The sequence below is a fragment of the Manis javanica genome, chromosome 16 (assembly GCF_040802235.1).
Source record: "Manis javanica isolate MJ-LG chromosome 16, MJ_LKY, whole genome shotgun sequence".
In the NCBI taxonomy this organism is placed as follows: Eukaryota; Metazoa; Chordata; class Mammalia; order Pholidota; family Manidae; genus Manis; species Manis javanica.
In genome coordinates, this window is record NC_133171.1 from 13,421,526 (window position 1) to 13,438,877 (window position 17,352).

The 17,352-nt window shown below is 41.2% G+C and overlaps 1 protein-coding gene across 7 annotated transcripts in view; it reads right to left on the reverse strand.

Moving 5' to 3' along the window:
- Positions 1-277: 277 nt before the first annotated feature.
- Positions 278-17,352, reverse strand: part of MYLK4 (myosin light chain kinase family member 4) — a 111,949-nt gene continuing 94,874 nt past the window's right edge. For 4 of the 7 annotated variants that reach the window (XM_037010977.2, XM_037010974.2, XM_073224786.1 and 1 more), the window contains 5 exons: positions 14,742-14,812; positions 13,804-13,932; positions 13,050-13,202; positions 9,856-9,934; positions 278-3,721 (listed from right to left, as the gene is read on the reverse strand). In XM_037010977.2, the coding sequence (XP_036866872.2) occupies positions 3,599-3,721; positions 9,856-9,934; positions 13,050-13,202; positions 13,804-13,932; positions 14,742-14,812 (555 nt within the window). In that variant the 3' untranslated portion in view covers positions 278-3,598. Of the gene's footprint in view, positions 3,722-6,450; positions 6,521-9,855; positions 9,935-13,049; positions 13,203-13,803; positions 13,933-14,741; positions 14,813-17,352 lie in introns of all 7 variants that reach the window. The other 3 variants (XM_037010975.2, XM_073224787.1, XM_037010976.2) reach the window with 3 other exon arrangements.

Below are 17,352 nucleotides of genomic sequence, written 5' to 3' on the forward strand. Positions count from 1 at the left end.
TCTCAGTCAATACATTCGTGTTAATAGGAAAAATAATCCTAGATGCCTGGTTAGGGTGGTACATTGTAACCACCATGTTTTCAAATGAGAAATGTTTCTGCCCACAGGGGCTGGCCACTGTTCTTGCGGGTGGTTCTGGAGTCCCTATGCCACAGCTCTTTGCAGGTCTCTTGGGTTCTTAATGTCACAGTATTTTTAGCATGTCAGAACTTGTCATAAAGGACAGAGTTTGTATTGCATTTGCCAAGTCCTTCTTTGAATAACTTAGCTCATAACCAAAGGTAAATAAGGTCTGTTTATTTTTCAATATAATACATATATATGACTGTTATACATTTTTAGAAAGCAAAGAAATATAGCCAAATGAAACTATGTTCAGAAATAAAAAATATACATGATATATGCAATCACCACATCATGAATCCATTTTTATTTCTTAACTACACTGATAAAACTCACTGTTATCAGCTGGCACAACTACAAAATACTTATCAGTCAACAGATGAACACTTCGGTGTTGATGTTTTCTGCTCTTCTGAGTAAATAGTAGTTGAGTTATAAACCTTCACAGGTGAACCTGACCATATAAAAATCCGCTCTAGAAAACACACTTGACTGAAAAGGCAAGTGGACAAATACATAGAACTCCTAGTCTGAGAAACTGGGGACTCCAAGCTCTACAAGGAAGTCATCTTAATCCACAAATTGAGCTCCTGGGAAGTCTAGTGTAGTTTCCCTTAGGACAGAAAGCAATCTGCCTTTTGGAAATATAATTTTATCCCAAAAAGGCTTTAGGGGAGCATCATGATGGATGAGAAGACGGACTTTGATTCTATCTGAAGAAAAAGAGAAAGAAGTAAAAAAAAAAAATTAAAGATAGAGCAAAAGCAAAGTCAGTAACATGGTGGCTATGGAGAAGTGAGCCTCAGTGCGGTGCAGCCCGCATCCACAGGGACCCCCCTCCCAGGGAGCAGAGAGCTGAGCGGGGGCTGCTAAGCACACTGCAGGGTGCCTGCCTCTCCCTCTCCCTCTTACACAAGTGAGTTTTCCAATGAGGCTCCCTCGGCTGGCCTACCTTCCAAACCAAACCAAACGAGCATGTGTATGCAGCCTGGCACCCCTTACCTAATGGCTGGGGTAGGGATAGTGGGAGCAAAAGGGACAAAAAAGGAATGCAATTAAGAATAAGACCCTCAGTTTCCTCACATCAAATCCCTACATTTACAAAAGAAACAGCAACTACCTAATGCAAAGAGAGCGAAGCCATAGCATCCATTAAGAGGGTGGAGGAGAAATTCAGGCTCTCAAACTCTAATCACTTTTTGGAAAAACTGATCACAATAGCCTCAATCTAGCCAGACTCAGCTTCCCTGGTTCATGCTCGCATCTGGTTTGATGACTGCTGTGCAAAGCCTTTTCCCATCGAGAGGCAATCTACCAAGTTACAGCTCTTGCTGGAGTAGCCACAAGCGGGTGGAGGGAGGGGAGAGGATAAGCAGAAGACTGAAGTCCTCCTATTCTGCTGTAATTCTAAACGGTAACAATCAACTCTGCAATGCAAACTACCCTCGGCTCTCAACTAAAACACACCCCACTGGCATGGGGATGCCTCCCCATTCAAATGCGGAAATTTAACTACAAATTCAAGGGAGATCCATCTGCAAAGTCATCTCCTTTCTAGCATCTTTTAAAAAAATCATACCCACTTACTGTGGGGTCACTGGTGGATTAATCTGGCAAAGAAATTATTCCTTCATTTGACCTAACCTGTGTCTTCCATGTGTGGTAGGGTGTGGGGAAAGTTTATTAGCCAGCGTGAGTCAGAGTGGGAGCTGGATGCAAACGGCATGCCGAGGCCCTACTGCTTGGTCTGGTAGGGCATCCACACCACAGGACAGAAGATGCCCTTCCACGAGGGGTCTCAAACCAGACCCTTGTGTCTTAGTTAACATCTGAGTGAATGCCAGCTCTCTGAGGACTGAGTATTAATGCTTTTATTTTTCCAAACTCAATGGATACCATCAGCTAAAGATAGCACAGTAACACAACGCTTCAGTCACAGAGCTTTGTTGTTGGTTTTTTTTTTAAGGAAACTAAATTAAACATTTTAAGCACAGTCACATAACAGGAACAGGAGAAACCAACCTTGGGTAAAGGCATGGGCCAAAGGAAAAAAGAAATACATCCTAATGTAAGAGCAAAGGCTGACAGACTTGATTTTACAGCTCACAGGACCACTACACTGGCATGTGGCCTTACCTAACTACCCATTTTCTTCTGTCCTCTTTACCTTTCACACGAGAATAAGGATATTGCATATATACTTATTCTTGGGCATGTTCTAAGGAGTCACTAGGTGAACAGGAGAAATAACGTAGAAAACCTAGCCACCCATTATTCTTATTCCATTTCATCAGTGTTGTGACAACTGGAGCTTAGAACAATTTACATCTAAAACCAAAGACATTATCATAGTTGATCTCAACACAAGACTTCCTTGGAAGTGGAAAAGGTGAGGGAGCTTTAGAAGCTGAAGGGTGAGCTTGGTGCAGGGTGGGAACGAGGCGCTAGGTGTGGCCTTGCTCTGTCTTTTCTTGGTAAAGAAATGATACACAGGGCTCACCCCTCTGAGGCCCTGGGCCTTTCTGTGCAGGGCTCATGTCTCTTATTAAATGCCTGTGATGAAACACATGAGCTCAGAGCCAGGAGAAGCTTGTAACTGGAAATCATTCTCATGTCCAAAAAGTGAGGTGAGGTGTTCCCATCACCTTTGGTTTCTGAATGCTCTGTCCTCACAGTTGAGCCACAGGAGTCGGAGTGCAGCTGAGGTCATTGGCTTCATCAGGGTTTGAGTTTACCCAGGAATTCAAGTGCTATTCCCAGTCACCTCCCTGCCCCAGGCCACACAAGACCCATCGCTTCTCATTGACAGCTGTAGTGTGAGGAAAGCTCTCCTGACTGTTAACAGTATTCAAACGGTGTGATTATAAAGACCAATCACAAGCAGATACCTCTTGCCCCACCTCTCAAAACCAGCGTTTTGTGCAGATGAATGTTCAATCAGAGGAGAGCTCGGAGTATGTTGTGAAAATGCACATTTGAAAGTAGCTTCAGCAACCTGGAAGAAACTGATGTGTGTGGAGGAAAAGTCCAAATAAATGGAAGATAGTGTCTTATGCCTCTTGTCTCAGAATTCAAAGAAAGTATATGTTCCAGAAAGTAAATTAGTCATCAGTTGGATTCACCTGATCTCAGAGCAATTCACACTAATAAAGTCTGAGAAACTAAGTTTTCAAGGGTGCACCAGACTTAGAACTTCTTCTGGGAATAGAATCACCCTTTGATTATCCCATTAAAGGCAATGTTTAATGACTCAAGGCAATTTCTCTGTCTGAATGCGTCCTCCAGGTTTAAAAATCTGAAACAAATATCCAATACAGTTGCTCTAGTATTCAGAGCGATAGCAGAAGTAATACACCCCTTTGCCCTGGTGGGTAAAATCAAAATAGAAACACCAAAATCCAAAAAACTCAAGATGGCTCGCCTGCAACCCTGGGACAGCAGCACCCAGCATCCCCGGGGACTTGGCGCTCTGAGCTCAAGTGCAGTGGCCCCCCCACTCCCCCACTGCATGGCCATCAGTCATCACAGGGGTCAAGGCATCAGAACTGCTGATTTTTCCAAAAATCTTCCCCAAGCAGCAGCAACCACAGCAGTTTTCCTGCAAAGCAAACAAAATATGACTCTTGTTAATTCAGCAGGGCTTTAAAAATTGTAATTAGTTGGTTGTGCCCCTTAGGAAAACCACACAGGATTTTTTATAATGTATGTGTGTATGTGAGAGGAAAATAAGAAACCCCTTGAAGGATTCCACTGCTTACCAGAGTTGGGGGTTCAATTTTTTTTTCAGTTTGCGTAAGATATTTTAGTGCTGTTTGCAGTATGGAAGGACAAGGCTTCTTTGTTTCATATGAAGCACAGCCAGCTCCCAGAACAGCTGCCACACCGTGCACTGTGTCAGCTTGATCCGGCATCAAAGCCAGACTGCGGAGGGGGTGTGGGAATATTTCCATTCGCTTTATGACTGCCTCTGACCTGCAGCCCGCACACCGTTTGCTGCCCTACATCATTCCTGTGGACCTAAGGGGGTGTCTTCAATTTATATGTCACAGGCTGGCCAGAGATGCAACAGAAACATGAAACAAAATGCCACCAGGCTGATTTTCTGAGTGTTTCCTCAACGCATCAAAAAACCTCTAACAAATTACAAGAGATTTATATGCCTCAGTTTAGGCTGTGGCTTATGCCTTATTCATAGGACCCTGGAAGTCATTCCTTTTCCACAGGAATAATCTTCAACCACCAGATTTTAAAAATCAATATTATCTCAACATGGGTTTTACTAGTAATATATCTTGCCAAAAACCCCATCTATCCTAGCAGGAAATATTGTGAAGAATTATCTATTTTTTTTAAAAAACATTCTTCTCAGATGAGACTACTCCCAGAGTTAATATCTTAAACTGTAAAAGAAAAAGAAAGAAGAAAAGAAACTAGGAAACAGCCACATCATATGGACCTAAAACAGCTTTTGCCTGGCCGGCAGTGCAACCAGGTGAATTCCTGTGGCCAACTGTTGCTGCAGGGACCAGGGAAAAGAAGGCAGCCAGTCCCAGAGACCCACCATCAGGAGGCGGGCCTGACCAAGTCAGAGGAAGGGCGCATCAGGCAGTGCCAACAAAGATGGCAGCGAACAGCACCAATGTGACCAGCTCAAATGTCTTGGTCCTCTGCATAGCTGTCACTGCTCCAGCTGCCACTGTCTTCCATGCCGTGGGATTCAAAGCACAACTTACCATGGAAGGACTCCCCAACCTCCCACCGCTATTTCCTCCTCATTCTTCCCCTACCAGAACTGACCACAGGCCTGCCTTGCAGTGCAACCTCCTGTCACCCAACAAATTCATTCCCACCAGCTCAAAAGTGACTCTAGTGTGTATGGTGGGAAGGTAGCTTGTGAGAAGCCCTCAGGGTTTGTGGTAACTGGGGATGAAATCGCTTCTGCAGCAGTGGGGCTGCGGGAGGAGGAATGACACAGGCCAGGCTGGCTGCCTGTAGACCCAGGTGCTCACGGCTCAAGGTGAAGGCTGGTTGCATCCCAGGTAGCTCTGCAACCCAGGCCCAGGAGCGCAGAGTCCTTCCCCCTCTCCCCATTGGCACAAGACACAACACTACCTTCTACTCTTCCCAAAACTTTAATGTCCTCGTTATTTTTGACAAACAAGAATGGCCTTTGTCAGCAGAAAGCACAAGTCTTCTTATTGAGTTTTGTGGGTTTCTAGGTAAGTGATTGACTCATAAGTGAGCAATCCTTGCACCAAAGCTGAATGCTTTCCTAACACTTATCTGTGACTTTTACTATGATTTACTGATTTATTTCTACCCAACCTTGTTCTACAAAAGATTCAAGGCAGTTTATAAGAATATATACAGTCAAACAGACAACCAAAAGCCTCAGAACCAGAATAAATACAAATCAGAATAAAAGATTAAGATGAGTGCGCAGGAAGAATGCAGACTCGCAGGTCATAGGTCCTACACAGTTGTTAAAATAGAGCTGCAAAAATGGCCATGGACTCACTGCCCAAAATTAGGGAGCTGGCTTGCTGGAGGATGAATGGCCCCCTGACAAGGACACCAATGTTGGAATTTCTGAAAGTCCTTAGCACTAAGGACACTTCCTTAGGCTTCCCCTTTAGGGCATCAATTAAGGTAGCCTATTGATAATCACGTATATTCAGTATTGAATTATATTTTAAGGAATTCATGTGTAAAACTCTCTTGGTAATCCTGACAAAATTCTAAGCAGATAGAGGCTTTATATGAAGTAGTGGCTCCTCTGAATCCAAGAGGGGGCCTCCCCAGAAGCTGCTCAGGGAAGAACAGCACGGGGTTTAGATTCATGGACATCCGAGAGGATCCTGCCATACCAGCAGCATGGCTCTGAGTGACTTATTTAGTCACTGAGTCTCTGAGACTCATTGTCCACAACTGCACAAAAAAGGCGTTACTTTCTCCAATCCCACACAACCATTTTAAGGACTACCAGAAATCGTCTCTGTTCAGTTGCTGGCAAGTAATGATGGAGCACCGACTATGGGCCAGGCCCTGGTCTCTGGACTTTGCTTGAGTTACGTCACTGAAGTCATTCAAGAAGCATAGTAAGTAGGATTATCCTCAACCCACAAACCAGAAAAGGGAAGTTGCCCTGTTAGAAAATGGCAACGCCAGGCTGCAGACACAGCAGTTCGATTTCAGGCCACCCCCACCCTCAGCAGAAACATCGCCTTGCTTCCCACACAGTCAGCGCAAATATATGTTTCATTTCCTTCTTGCTCCTCTCACTTAAGGTTTGTACAAACGTTCCTCAGGAAAAGTAGGGAGACCAACCTTTCCAACGGGCGCCTCCCATACACTATTTGGTCACAAGGTCCTGAGCATCAGAGCAGCAATCTCTCTTCTAGGAAAACCAGAAGACATTTTGAGAAAGATTAGAAGCTTTTTAATAAGTTCCTGACTTATGATACAAGAACGCTTGAAGGGTCATAACTTGCTCCTGAGTAGGAAACGTTCCTCAGATGTTTTTGGAGCTGAAATTGCTGATAACCCACTGACGCACCTTCAGGGTACAGCTCAAGCAAGTCCCCACCTCTCCCTGATGCCTTGTCGTCACCGCCTCTCAGAGTCAGAGACAAAGAGGTTAGCACTTGATGACTTTTTACACATGTCTTGTCAAAATTCACTTTGACAAAACACAAGAGTCATGGCTGATCCTGAGGCTGCGGTGACTACAAGGACGAGTCAGACACAGGCACTGCTTCTTTCAAAAGCTTTCACTCTATCAGGCACGTTATGAAAGGGCTTTAAGAAGACAGAGAAAGCACTTCCAGCCTGGGGGTTGAGAAGAGCTGCCTTAAAGGACGCTGCATTTGAAATAGGCATCCAACAGTCGCAAGGGCTGCGGCTGCTCCGCAAGGGGTGGTGGGCTGCCTGGACTTCTGGGTGTGTTTATTTGGTGTGCACAGAATCCCACATGAAGATCTTTGGATCATGGAGCAATACGATCAGAGTTATAATTGAGGAAATAATGATTTGGTGAACTAGGGAAGAGAGTGGATTGAGATTGAATACCATCTTATAGGTTACATTATTAGTTCAGTAAATTGGAAGAAAGGCATGAGCTAAAGTAGTAGCCCTGGGAATGGGAAGAAAAGGCAGCAGGCTTGTGAAAAAACCATGTCATATTGGCTTATCTTTCCTTCTTTTGGTCTCGAAGCATTTACTACGTCTGCAGCGTGTATTTGATGAACACTAATAGACTTGTAGTTTGGGAATGCTTTGCTCCACCCCAGTTGAGAGCCATTTCTGATGGAAGAGGGACAATGTGTGGATGGTTGGAGACACAAAGAGCTGAAAACCACAGTGTGTGCCATCTGGAGCACAGCACAGAAGGCGGACAACTTCAGAAAGAAGAAAAAAGAATCCGTAAATGTAGTGACTGACTATAGGCATGGTCAGTGATTAAGAAACAGTAAGTGCTTTTAAGCATGAAACAAAAGATATAAATGGAAGTCTATAAGACTTTCAAAAATAGGATTTAGATTTAAAGAGTAAATCGTTTTGAATAAGAGTTAAATTTTTAAGATAAATCTTAGGACATATGAGAACCAAGACTATTCCAAAACATCAATCTTCTGGAAACACTTAGCTTCAACATTTCATTGAAAAATGGAATATGTTAAGCTTAAATAGTGGCTTTCAGTAACACCAAAAATGTATGGCACATGAATGGTTTTGGAAACATCATGAGGCCCCCTCGCTGCTGCAGCCCTTTATCCAGCAGGAAAGCAGAGTGCTGAAGCTCTGCCCAGACGCCCGGCCTGCCCTTCGGATGCTAGCTGTCCCTTGCTCCTGGGGAGATCCCACCCAGGGCTTAACCCCTGTGCTCTGTTTCCTCATCTACAGAATGAGGATGATAACAGTACCTGTTACAGAGGATTGGTATGAGGATTAAATCATAAAGCAGTTGCAACCGTTTCTGGCATAGTTCCAAATAATAATAACTTCAATAATAATTAGATTTCTGCAATGGAATTTTTTGTCTTGAAATCCTCATCATTAATGAAGTATATATTCACCTTGGATCCCAGGAGTTGGATAGAATTACAAAAAGGTGATTTCATTGCTGTTGTTATATGGTCTAAAAACATTTTTAAACACTTTAAAAACTGTATAATGTCATTAATTATCTGCTGTGGTTTCCATATTGTCCTACCATGTCAAACTGTATTTGGATGCCAATAAGCTTGGATAAAAATACTTCAGTGGAAAATTGGCCCAAAACAGGTTGGTAACTCTAATAAGCAGTTTATGTAGTCTGGGTGAGGTACCAACTAGGTAAAAAGTCTATTTTTACTTGACATCAGTACCAATTATCAAGGAGAGGCATATTCAGACACAAATAAAACTTAGTACTGATGCTTAATTTAGAAGTAAAGTTAATTTCAATAAAAGCTGAATGTGGAAAAAATGAGTACCTGAAACATAGTCATTCCCAGGTTTGTTGGTCAGTGAAAAGGCTCCATTCCAAAGCCCCAGGCAGGAGGGAGGATGCGGAGCAGACATGGAGGATGAATGTATGTCAAGAACATTCTATTTCAGGGCATGACAGGAGCCGTCCTCTCTGACGCTCGGGCCAGACCTGCCCTCAGTGTGACTTGAGGTAGAGATTGCTTATTGCGTCTATATGCACCTTCCCAGTTGAGCATGCTACGTGTTCAGTGAGTTACTGAACTGTTATGCGTCTGCTTCTCTGTTCTTTGTATGATACAAAGATTTGGTGATCTGGATGGAGATAGTCTGGAGGAGGCTACTGTAGTCATTCAGAAGAGGGGTGTCCTGGGCCAGGATATACATGGGGGTCAAGAAGACTAGACAGATTCCAGAAGTAATCAGGGAAAATGATGGACAGAACTTGGAATAAATTAAATATGAGATGGGGAGATGGAGGGAGAGGAAGGATGCAAGCAAGGTGCCCTGGGGTTTGGGAGAGGTTGTGCAGTGGGGGCCCTTCTGGGAGGAGGGTTGAGAGCGAGGCGAGGTAGGCGAGATTCAGTCAGTTTGGATAGAGAAGACCCAAGTAGAAATGTCAAGGACACCGCGATATATGGATCTGAGGCTTGGGAAAGAAATCTGGTCCCTCAGGATATAAACAGCAATTAAGGTAATGAGAGTAGACAGGGAATTTATTGTCAGAAGTTATTGCACTGTGGCCTCTGCAAGCACTTCGGTCCTCATCACGCAGTCTTTGGTAAGAGTCTCCCTCACATATCCTTCATTAATGTCTGGCACAGGCTGAGTATTACAGTTTTTGGTGCCCAGAGCATATGAAAACAGGTAAGCATAGAAGTGAGAATTCTGAGTTCTGTCTTAAGGAGGTATAACTATCCTTAATGTACATTAACATATATTCTCCAAAACTTATGTTTATATATCCTAGGCTATATGTGTAAGTGTGTGTACATTGTACAGTGATTTAATTCATTTTATGATTATAATGATTTAATAATGCACACAATAAGTAGTTATGCTACTAAACATAATTAGCACTTATTTAAAAAAACACAAACTGTTCAACAAAATCACTTTAAGCAATTTAACATTAACTCAAGATTTGAAGGCTATGAGAAAAGGCATTAGAAGGAATCTCACTTAAGGTTAAGATGCCTCAAGTATCTGATCATCAAAGGACTGAGGCCCAGTAGGAAAAAAGAGGAAAAAACAAGCCTCAGTTACCTGTGTTTTGAGCCTGGAGTGGAGCTTATGGTCTAATAACCAAGGGTGTTTGAGAGCTTCACTTGCACTTATTCTCCAACTAAAGGGAAATTCAGAAGATTATTAGTAGATATGCACCAAATCAGGCCTGAATCTGCCATTCAACCTCAGTTCTGGCTGCTGCTACTGGGAGACCAGATGGCAGAGTGTTAAATTCACAGGCAACACTGTCATTTTGGAATTGTTATAAACTTACATGACTGTACGTTTCAGTTACATCCAATCAGGGTAACAGTTATCAGTTAAGATAAGAAAGGCCACTAAATCAAAATTCTTGTTAATAACAAACATCTACTTACACATATAAGTAACCATTCTTGATTATCATGCCTGAGCTTCAAAAATTGAACTTCTATTAGTCATTGAAGGATAAGTAGACACTATTATAAGAACAAAATGCTATGATTCTTGATGTTTACAAAAGCAATTTATGTAGTAAAACTTCTGAATAATATGCATTACTAACCTCTGAATATGTATTACTAACTTCAAAGAATTAAATAAATAGATGGAGAGTTAACATAAAGGGTTTTTTAATTGGAATATAGTTGATATGCAATATGATATTGGTTTCAGATGTACAACATAGTGACTCAGTAGTTATATACACGACTAAATGCTCCCCAGGGCAAGTATAGTTACCTGTTACCATTCCAAGATATTGGTTATAATTCTCTAGAGTTAATAATATAATATTATTGGTTATATTCTCTAGAGTTAACCTAAGTATTGAGAGGGAATATATTAGATACCTTTCCAAAGAAACTATACCTTTTTGAGCCAACAAAGCTCTATATAATTGAAAAAAGTAATGATAGGAGGAAGAATGATAAAGATTACATTATATTCTAATTCTGAACTTTGTAAACCTGTTTTGTATGCTAATGTTTATCACATTAGACCAAATAAACTTTCAAAATAAAAACACTAAGTAAGTGTAACAACCTGAAGTCTGCTTCTGAAACAATGTCAAGAAAGTAGTTCCAAATAGTCATGAGGCTTCAGTTTATATGATTGCTTTAGTAAGTTGCTTTATCAGATACAAAATATTTAAGTAAAAGATTTGAAGAAGAGATAAGTCTTCAGTTAATGAAGGAACATTTAATAACTTGGTGACAATATCACCATTAGTATGACTCTAAATGGGCAGATACAATTTTTTTAAAAACTCTTGGCCTCCACCAACCTTGGTTGGTATCATTCTTTAGAACATCCTTGATTTTCACTTTTGGATCCCCAGAAGCATTCCAAAAGCTGACAGTGCCAAAAAATTATTATTCCTGCACTCTAATGTAAAACTTTTAAAAGCTGACTATTAAAAGGTTAACAATAACATTGTACTACTAATAATTAAATTTTTAATACATTTTCAAGTTTATTTTAATACCCTAGAAATTTATTCTATGATAGTGGTATTTGATGTTGGCCTTAGTTTCATCCAAGTGTTGACTTGAATACTTGGCCAGTTTCATTCTTCCCAAATGTGTAATCACTCCTCTTAATGAAGCCCTCAGACTGAAGGCATGGGCAGGGCAGGGGTGCTGAGTCTCCCAGGCCTGGCTCTGAATCTGCCCTGACCCGGCATTTTGCTTCACTACCCTCAGCCTCTACTTCCTCACCTGTAAAGTAATGGTGAGAATAGCTCCATACCACAGGATTACCCAGAGGGTGAAATCAGATAACATAAGTAGGGTATCTGTAAAATAGGTTCTAAGTATATGTGGATTTCTCATCCATCAAAGATTTGATAGTGTCAACATTTTCCATCTGTTCACACTTAGCTCAGTGATGTACAAATAATAATAACAGTAACACAGGCTATTGTGCCTCTCCATTAAAGGTAAAACCAGCGTCTGTTCATTGCCCCTCCTCTCAGACTGATACCCCAGCCTGGTTAAGCCCTCTCACCCTTCAAGGCTCAGCTCTGGTCCTTGTCAATGTACTCTATCTTTGCATTAGCTACATGGTATTATATCTTTGTAGAAATATCTATCTCTTGTATTAGATCATGAGTAACCTAAAGACAGACACTGGGCTTTATCTATCTGTTTTCAATGCCGCAGATGCATTTCCTGGCATATTGTAGATAATCTATTAAGTGCTTACATGAAAGAGCCTCTTGTGTGTACGGCTCTGCACCAGACCCCTTACTCATGTTGTTTCTTTACCCTTCCCCCGTTGCACCCGCCTGTACCTTGGTAGATGGTCATGTTCATTAATACCTAAAAGCCATAAATATAATAAAACAACAGTGACTATTGTTGGCACTGAAAATCTTAAACACTATCTACCATTATAGGATGTAGATATAAAACAATCTGAAATAGTGTTTTTGATAGACTAATCACAATGTCCTTTCTTTACCCATAATTTTGAAATGCAAATCACACTCCTTCATCCACTGAATTTTGAATTACTGTGGTTTTAGCAAAAAGAAAATAGAAGTCCATGTAATATCTAACAGTTCAGTGTGCAACCTTGATTTTGAAATGCAAATCACACTCCTTCATCCACTGAATTTTGAATTACTGTGGTTTTAGCAAAAAGAAAATAGAAGTCCATGTAATATCTAACAGTTCAGTGTGCAACCTTGGGGGAAGCTGGACATGTTTGATTGTCAGTTTTGCCACTTTCTAGCCATATGATTAAGGCAAACCACTTAAGTCTCCCCCATAAAATAGTAATGATAATTTCCACCTCATGGATTTGGGGACTAAAAGAGATCATGTATATAAAGCACCTGGCATAGTCTGGCCCATAGTAGGTTCTCAATTAAATGATAAACTGTTCAGCTACACAGAGCAACATATGCTTTGTAGATGTGAAAGGGATCATGGAAATAACTTATCCCGCACCCTTTATGTTGAGGTCAAGTCCACTGAGGCAAGAGCCCTCAACCGCTAGAGCCTTAAGGCAAAAGGTGGAAGGAGGGAAGTTCTTGCAGCCTTATTTAAACCTCATGACCAAAGCAGCCCCAAATCTCAGTAAATTGGGTCAAAAGCATCAAAGTCATTCTATCTACCCCTCTGCACAGGCATCAGAGATATCACTAAGGGAATTTGATAGTTTCCTGACATGAATTCCAGGAACCCTGATAGTATTCTGCTTCCCTATTATCTCTCCTCCTTCCAGAACACAGAATGAACTTGGATTACCTCTTCTCCTTAATCAGAAGCTTGGAGATGAACTCCCTGGCCTCTTCTGAGATGTCCTGAAATTCTTCATCTTCTAAGTCCCACCTGCAGGCCAGGATGTTGTTGAGGGTCTCAGCATCATTATCACCCAGGAAGGGGGACAAACCACTAAGTCTATAAGACAGAGGATCCAGACTGAATATTTTCAGTTTCAAACCCTTTATAGAGAGGCAGCTTTTTTTTTTTCATTTAAAACTGAAAGAGGGCAAGTAATCTAATAATTAAACATAATTTTATAATATTTTTTGCAATCAAGAAAACTTACCTCCCCCACCCCAACTCCTAATTAAACAAGTGCAGCTATGGAGGTGGCAGCTACACTCCAATACGAATCTCTGAGAAGAGTGCAGCTTCCTTTTAAAGCTAGTGAGGTCTGTGACATACTCAGATCGCAAACACCAGGGGGTCATGTCTGAAGAATAAGGCCAGCGTTAGTCATGTAGGATATTAGGACACCGGTTTGTTTTTAAATGTCTTTTAGGGCCTGGTATCCTAGAGGTTAAAGTGATAAGTGAAGATGTTTACTTTTTCCAGTGAAGCACAAGGAAAGAATTTATTCCTTTTGCCCCCAGCCTAAAACCTAGAAAGTCACTGAAAGTGTGTTATTTATTTGTTAAAGACCTAAATTAGAGCTTTCATTCAAAATAGCAAAACCTCATAAAATATGCATGGCAACTGAGATGAAGTCAGAGAGACTGGCCGGCGCTCTGCTTACAGCATGTAGGCAATGACCCCCACACTCCACATGTCAGTGGGGAAGGAGACAAAATCATAGTTCACAACTTCAGGGGCAAGAAATTCTGGGGTTCCAAAGTTCACCTTCAGTTTCTCTCTGGGTTTGTATCTGAAATTAAGGAGACAAAGTGGAGAGATGGAAAGTGTACATCAAAAATAAAAAATCATGGAAATTGAAAGGATGCAGTCTATAAGACAAAATAACTACAGCCCACACAGCAGATTTAAAATAAACAGACTTAAAAGGAAATCACATACTTAAAAGATAGTGTCCAAAACCTGTAAAGAAGCTTGAGGAATTTTAAGTCATAATTCATACTACAAAACCTTAATATAAAACTTACATAAAACTGTAATACTGCTGAACACCTGAACATAATACTTAGAACAATTTCAGAATATGACAAAAGGAAAAGTGATGGTCTTCCACGTGCAGACGGCTTGAATATGTCCCCCATATTAATGGATAAATGAAACGCAAATATTTGCAACATCCATTGCATATTCATTGTTAACACGCTGAAGCCCACATAAACTCTTTGTTTCCTTAAGAAGCTCTGACATGCTAGAGTCCATTGCAATCTTGTTTACATTATTAATTTTTGTAAAGTATATCTTTTCTTTACAGATGGACAAATATGAAAGATTCAGACAAATCTGAACAGATTCTAAATTAATGTCTTCAAATTTCATCACTTCACTACATTAGGTTTTAGTTTTTCATATTTTTTCTCTCATGCACTGTAGAAACTTTTAAACATTCAAATCCCAAGACAGCAAGGTAAAGTGAAAACAATTTTTGTAAGCTAATTCCATGAAGGTATGAAACCAAGGGTATGTCAATTTTACCTTTGCAAAGAAAGAGCGCCCACCACACTCCCTAGCTCCATTCATACACCCCTGTTCAAACAGACATACCTTCTGGCCAGTCCAAAGTCAATAATTTTTATTTGCTTAGCATCCCGATTCACACACAGGATATTCTCAGGCTGCCAGGAGAAAGAGACACATTAGCAATGAAAACAACCATCATTCACTCAAATTGTCCTGGAACCACAACTAAAAATACAACGATGCTCAGGAAAAACATATCAGGCCTTTCACTTTGGGGCTGGCTTGTCTGTGTGGGTATTTTCTCCTTTAATTATGCGGTGGATGAGGTTGTGGGTACCCTGCCAACCTTACATTACCCTGCCTGTCCCTCCCTGGCTCTACAGTTTACCATAATGCCTGAGTTCAGGCAGAGGCTTCCTTGGGGGAAGACAGAAAAGGAGGCTGCTTCAGTACTTTCTAAATGGATGGTGGAGGCCGCCTAAGACTTGACATCGGCCCCCCTAAAATTATTAGGTATGAATTTACCTTCTTGGAGGAATATTTTTTCCCAAGGATTTACGAGTTCCAAGAGAAATGGCCTGATTCATTTAAACAGCCGCACTGAATATGCAATTTTATGTGCATGTTCTGACCTCCAGACTCCCCCTCCGCACTTAGTCTATGGGAACGTCACGTAAAAGGAAGGCTTTCCCCCCGTTCACCCTTCATTCTGGGCAACCCCAAAGTTTTGCTGAGTTTGGTCTCGGTACTTAAATGTGTTCCCTTGGAGTCTGACTCTGGCAAGACTTTGACCTGCCAATCGGGTAGTCCTAGGGATAAGAGGGAGAAACCGAGATGGTAGCACTGCAACTCCGTGTTTATGGAAGGTCTTACACGTGTACTAACATGTGTTAGGACAAAAGAATTGAGGTCTGGGAAAAATAGAGCATTTGATTTAGAGTCAAGGTCATCTACAGAAGAGAAATAAAGTTTTCAAAGAATTGCCTGGAACTCTCCAGCTCTGATCCCAACGCTTCCCTAAGAGCTGGGGCGCATTAGCCCAGTGGTCAAATCCTAGGATCCCAGGTCCCATCCTTTCAGTGGTATCATGGCTGCCCCTCTGCCTGTCTCAGTGGAGAGGAGCTTCAACTGAGATCAGAAGCCTTTATGAAGTGACATAAAATACGCATTACATAGTGTCTCCTTATCAATATTCAATAGTCCATTTGGTTGGCATAATGTCTCTAGAAGCCCTTTTCTAAAATATCTATAAAACAGGTGTCTATAGGTTAAACTGTTTGTAGAGAAGTGGGTGCTACATAAGATTTGGATTCATGCTTAAATAACTGATCAATCATGTATAAAGCTGTACAATTGTCAAAGAATACTATGATGCAAAAAATTTTCAGAATTTAAAGAAACAGCTTTGACAGTGCTTCAAAATGTTAATTTTTTGCTAATTATGAAATTAAAACATATTCACTGAATAAAACTTGAAAAATACAGAAGAATATAAAGGAGACCATTTTTAAGTCACCTTTGATCTTCCCTACATAATGACAAGCATTCTTAATAATTTTGGCCCTTTTTCTTTCAAGGAGCTTTCTGAAGGGGATGGTTGGTCCTTAATGACCCATCCAACTGCCACCTTTTTTATTATCTTTACATACAGTTTGTAACTAAAACTGCCCATTGCCAGTCCTTAATCAATGTTATGAGCCACATACAGAGTAGTTTGACTTATGATGGGTCAGGTTCTAGTTCCAGTTGCCAATCAAATCCCTTTAGGGATATCTGCAAAGTATCTATACTCAATAAAAATGCTCCATTAAAATATGCATTATCAAACTCAGGTCATAGCCAAGGGCTTTGCTAATGATTTTTAACCTCTGATTTTGTCATTTTATATACCATTTCATCCTGCACTGTGAATGGGAGCAGCAATGTACATAAATCAAGACAGTGAGGGAAGCCAAGTTATAGAAAGAGAGACCCATGGAAACCTACTTAAGGAAGCTAAATTTATTTAGCTCTGTAATCCCTGATGACTTGCAAAAGATGACTTGCAATAATGTTATATAGAATATATATTTTATCTCTCTGTCACATTGGGAAAACAGAGAAATGAGGAAATGATAGAGCCACACAAGAAGAGGCGCTTTATGATACTCAGCTCTGATACTGGAGCTACTCAGAGTTATTGGCCTGGGTCTTTTCCTGGTTGTAACTACACGCAGTCCAGTTCTAGGGACTTCATAATGGGAGCAAGATCAAAAGGGAAGGATCATTAAATAGAGGAGAAAGGAAGGCAGCATGGCTCCCCACTGCCATATAGGCTTTCCGTCATTGCCAGCATGGTGCCTGGCTCCAAGCCCTCCACCTTCTCTGCTCCTCAGCACTGCAGCACCACCCTCTGGCTGCCTTATATCCCGTCTTGCCACGGGTTTCTCAGTGCCCTAGCATGCCCACAGAGGAACAACCACTAAGGTCCAGAGCTGCCCCAGAGTGCTGCGGATTCCTGGAGAGCTAGCAAGTCTGGCTCCGCTAGGGAATCCTGAATTAACTAAAACCCTCACACCTACTTATCCTAATCGTGAGGGACACAGCAAGGATACCATGGTGGAAGTGATGGTGGTGGTGGTTTTAATTCTAAACTTTTAGGGAAACCATGTCCCATGTGTCTTTTAATACAGGCAAATTACAAGAATATGAATAG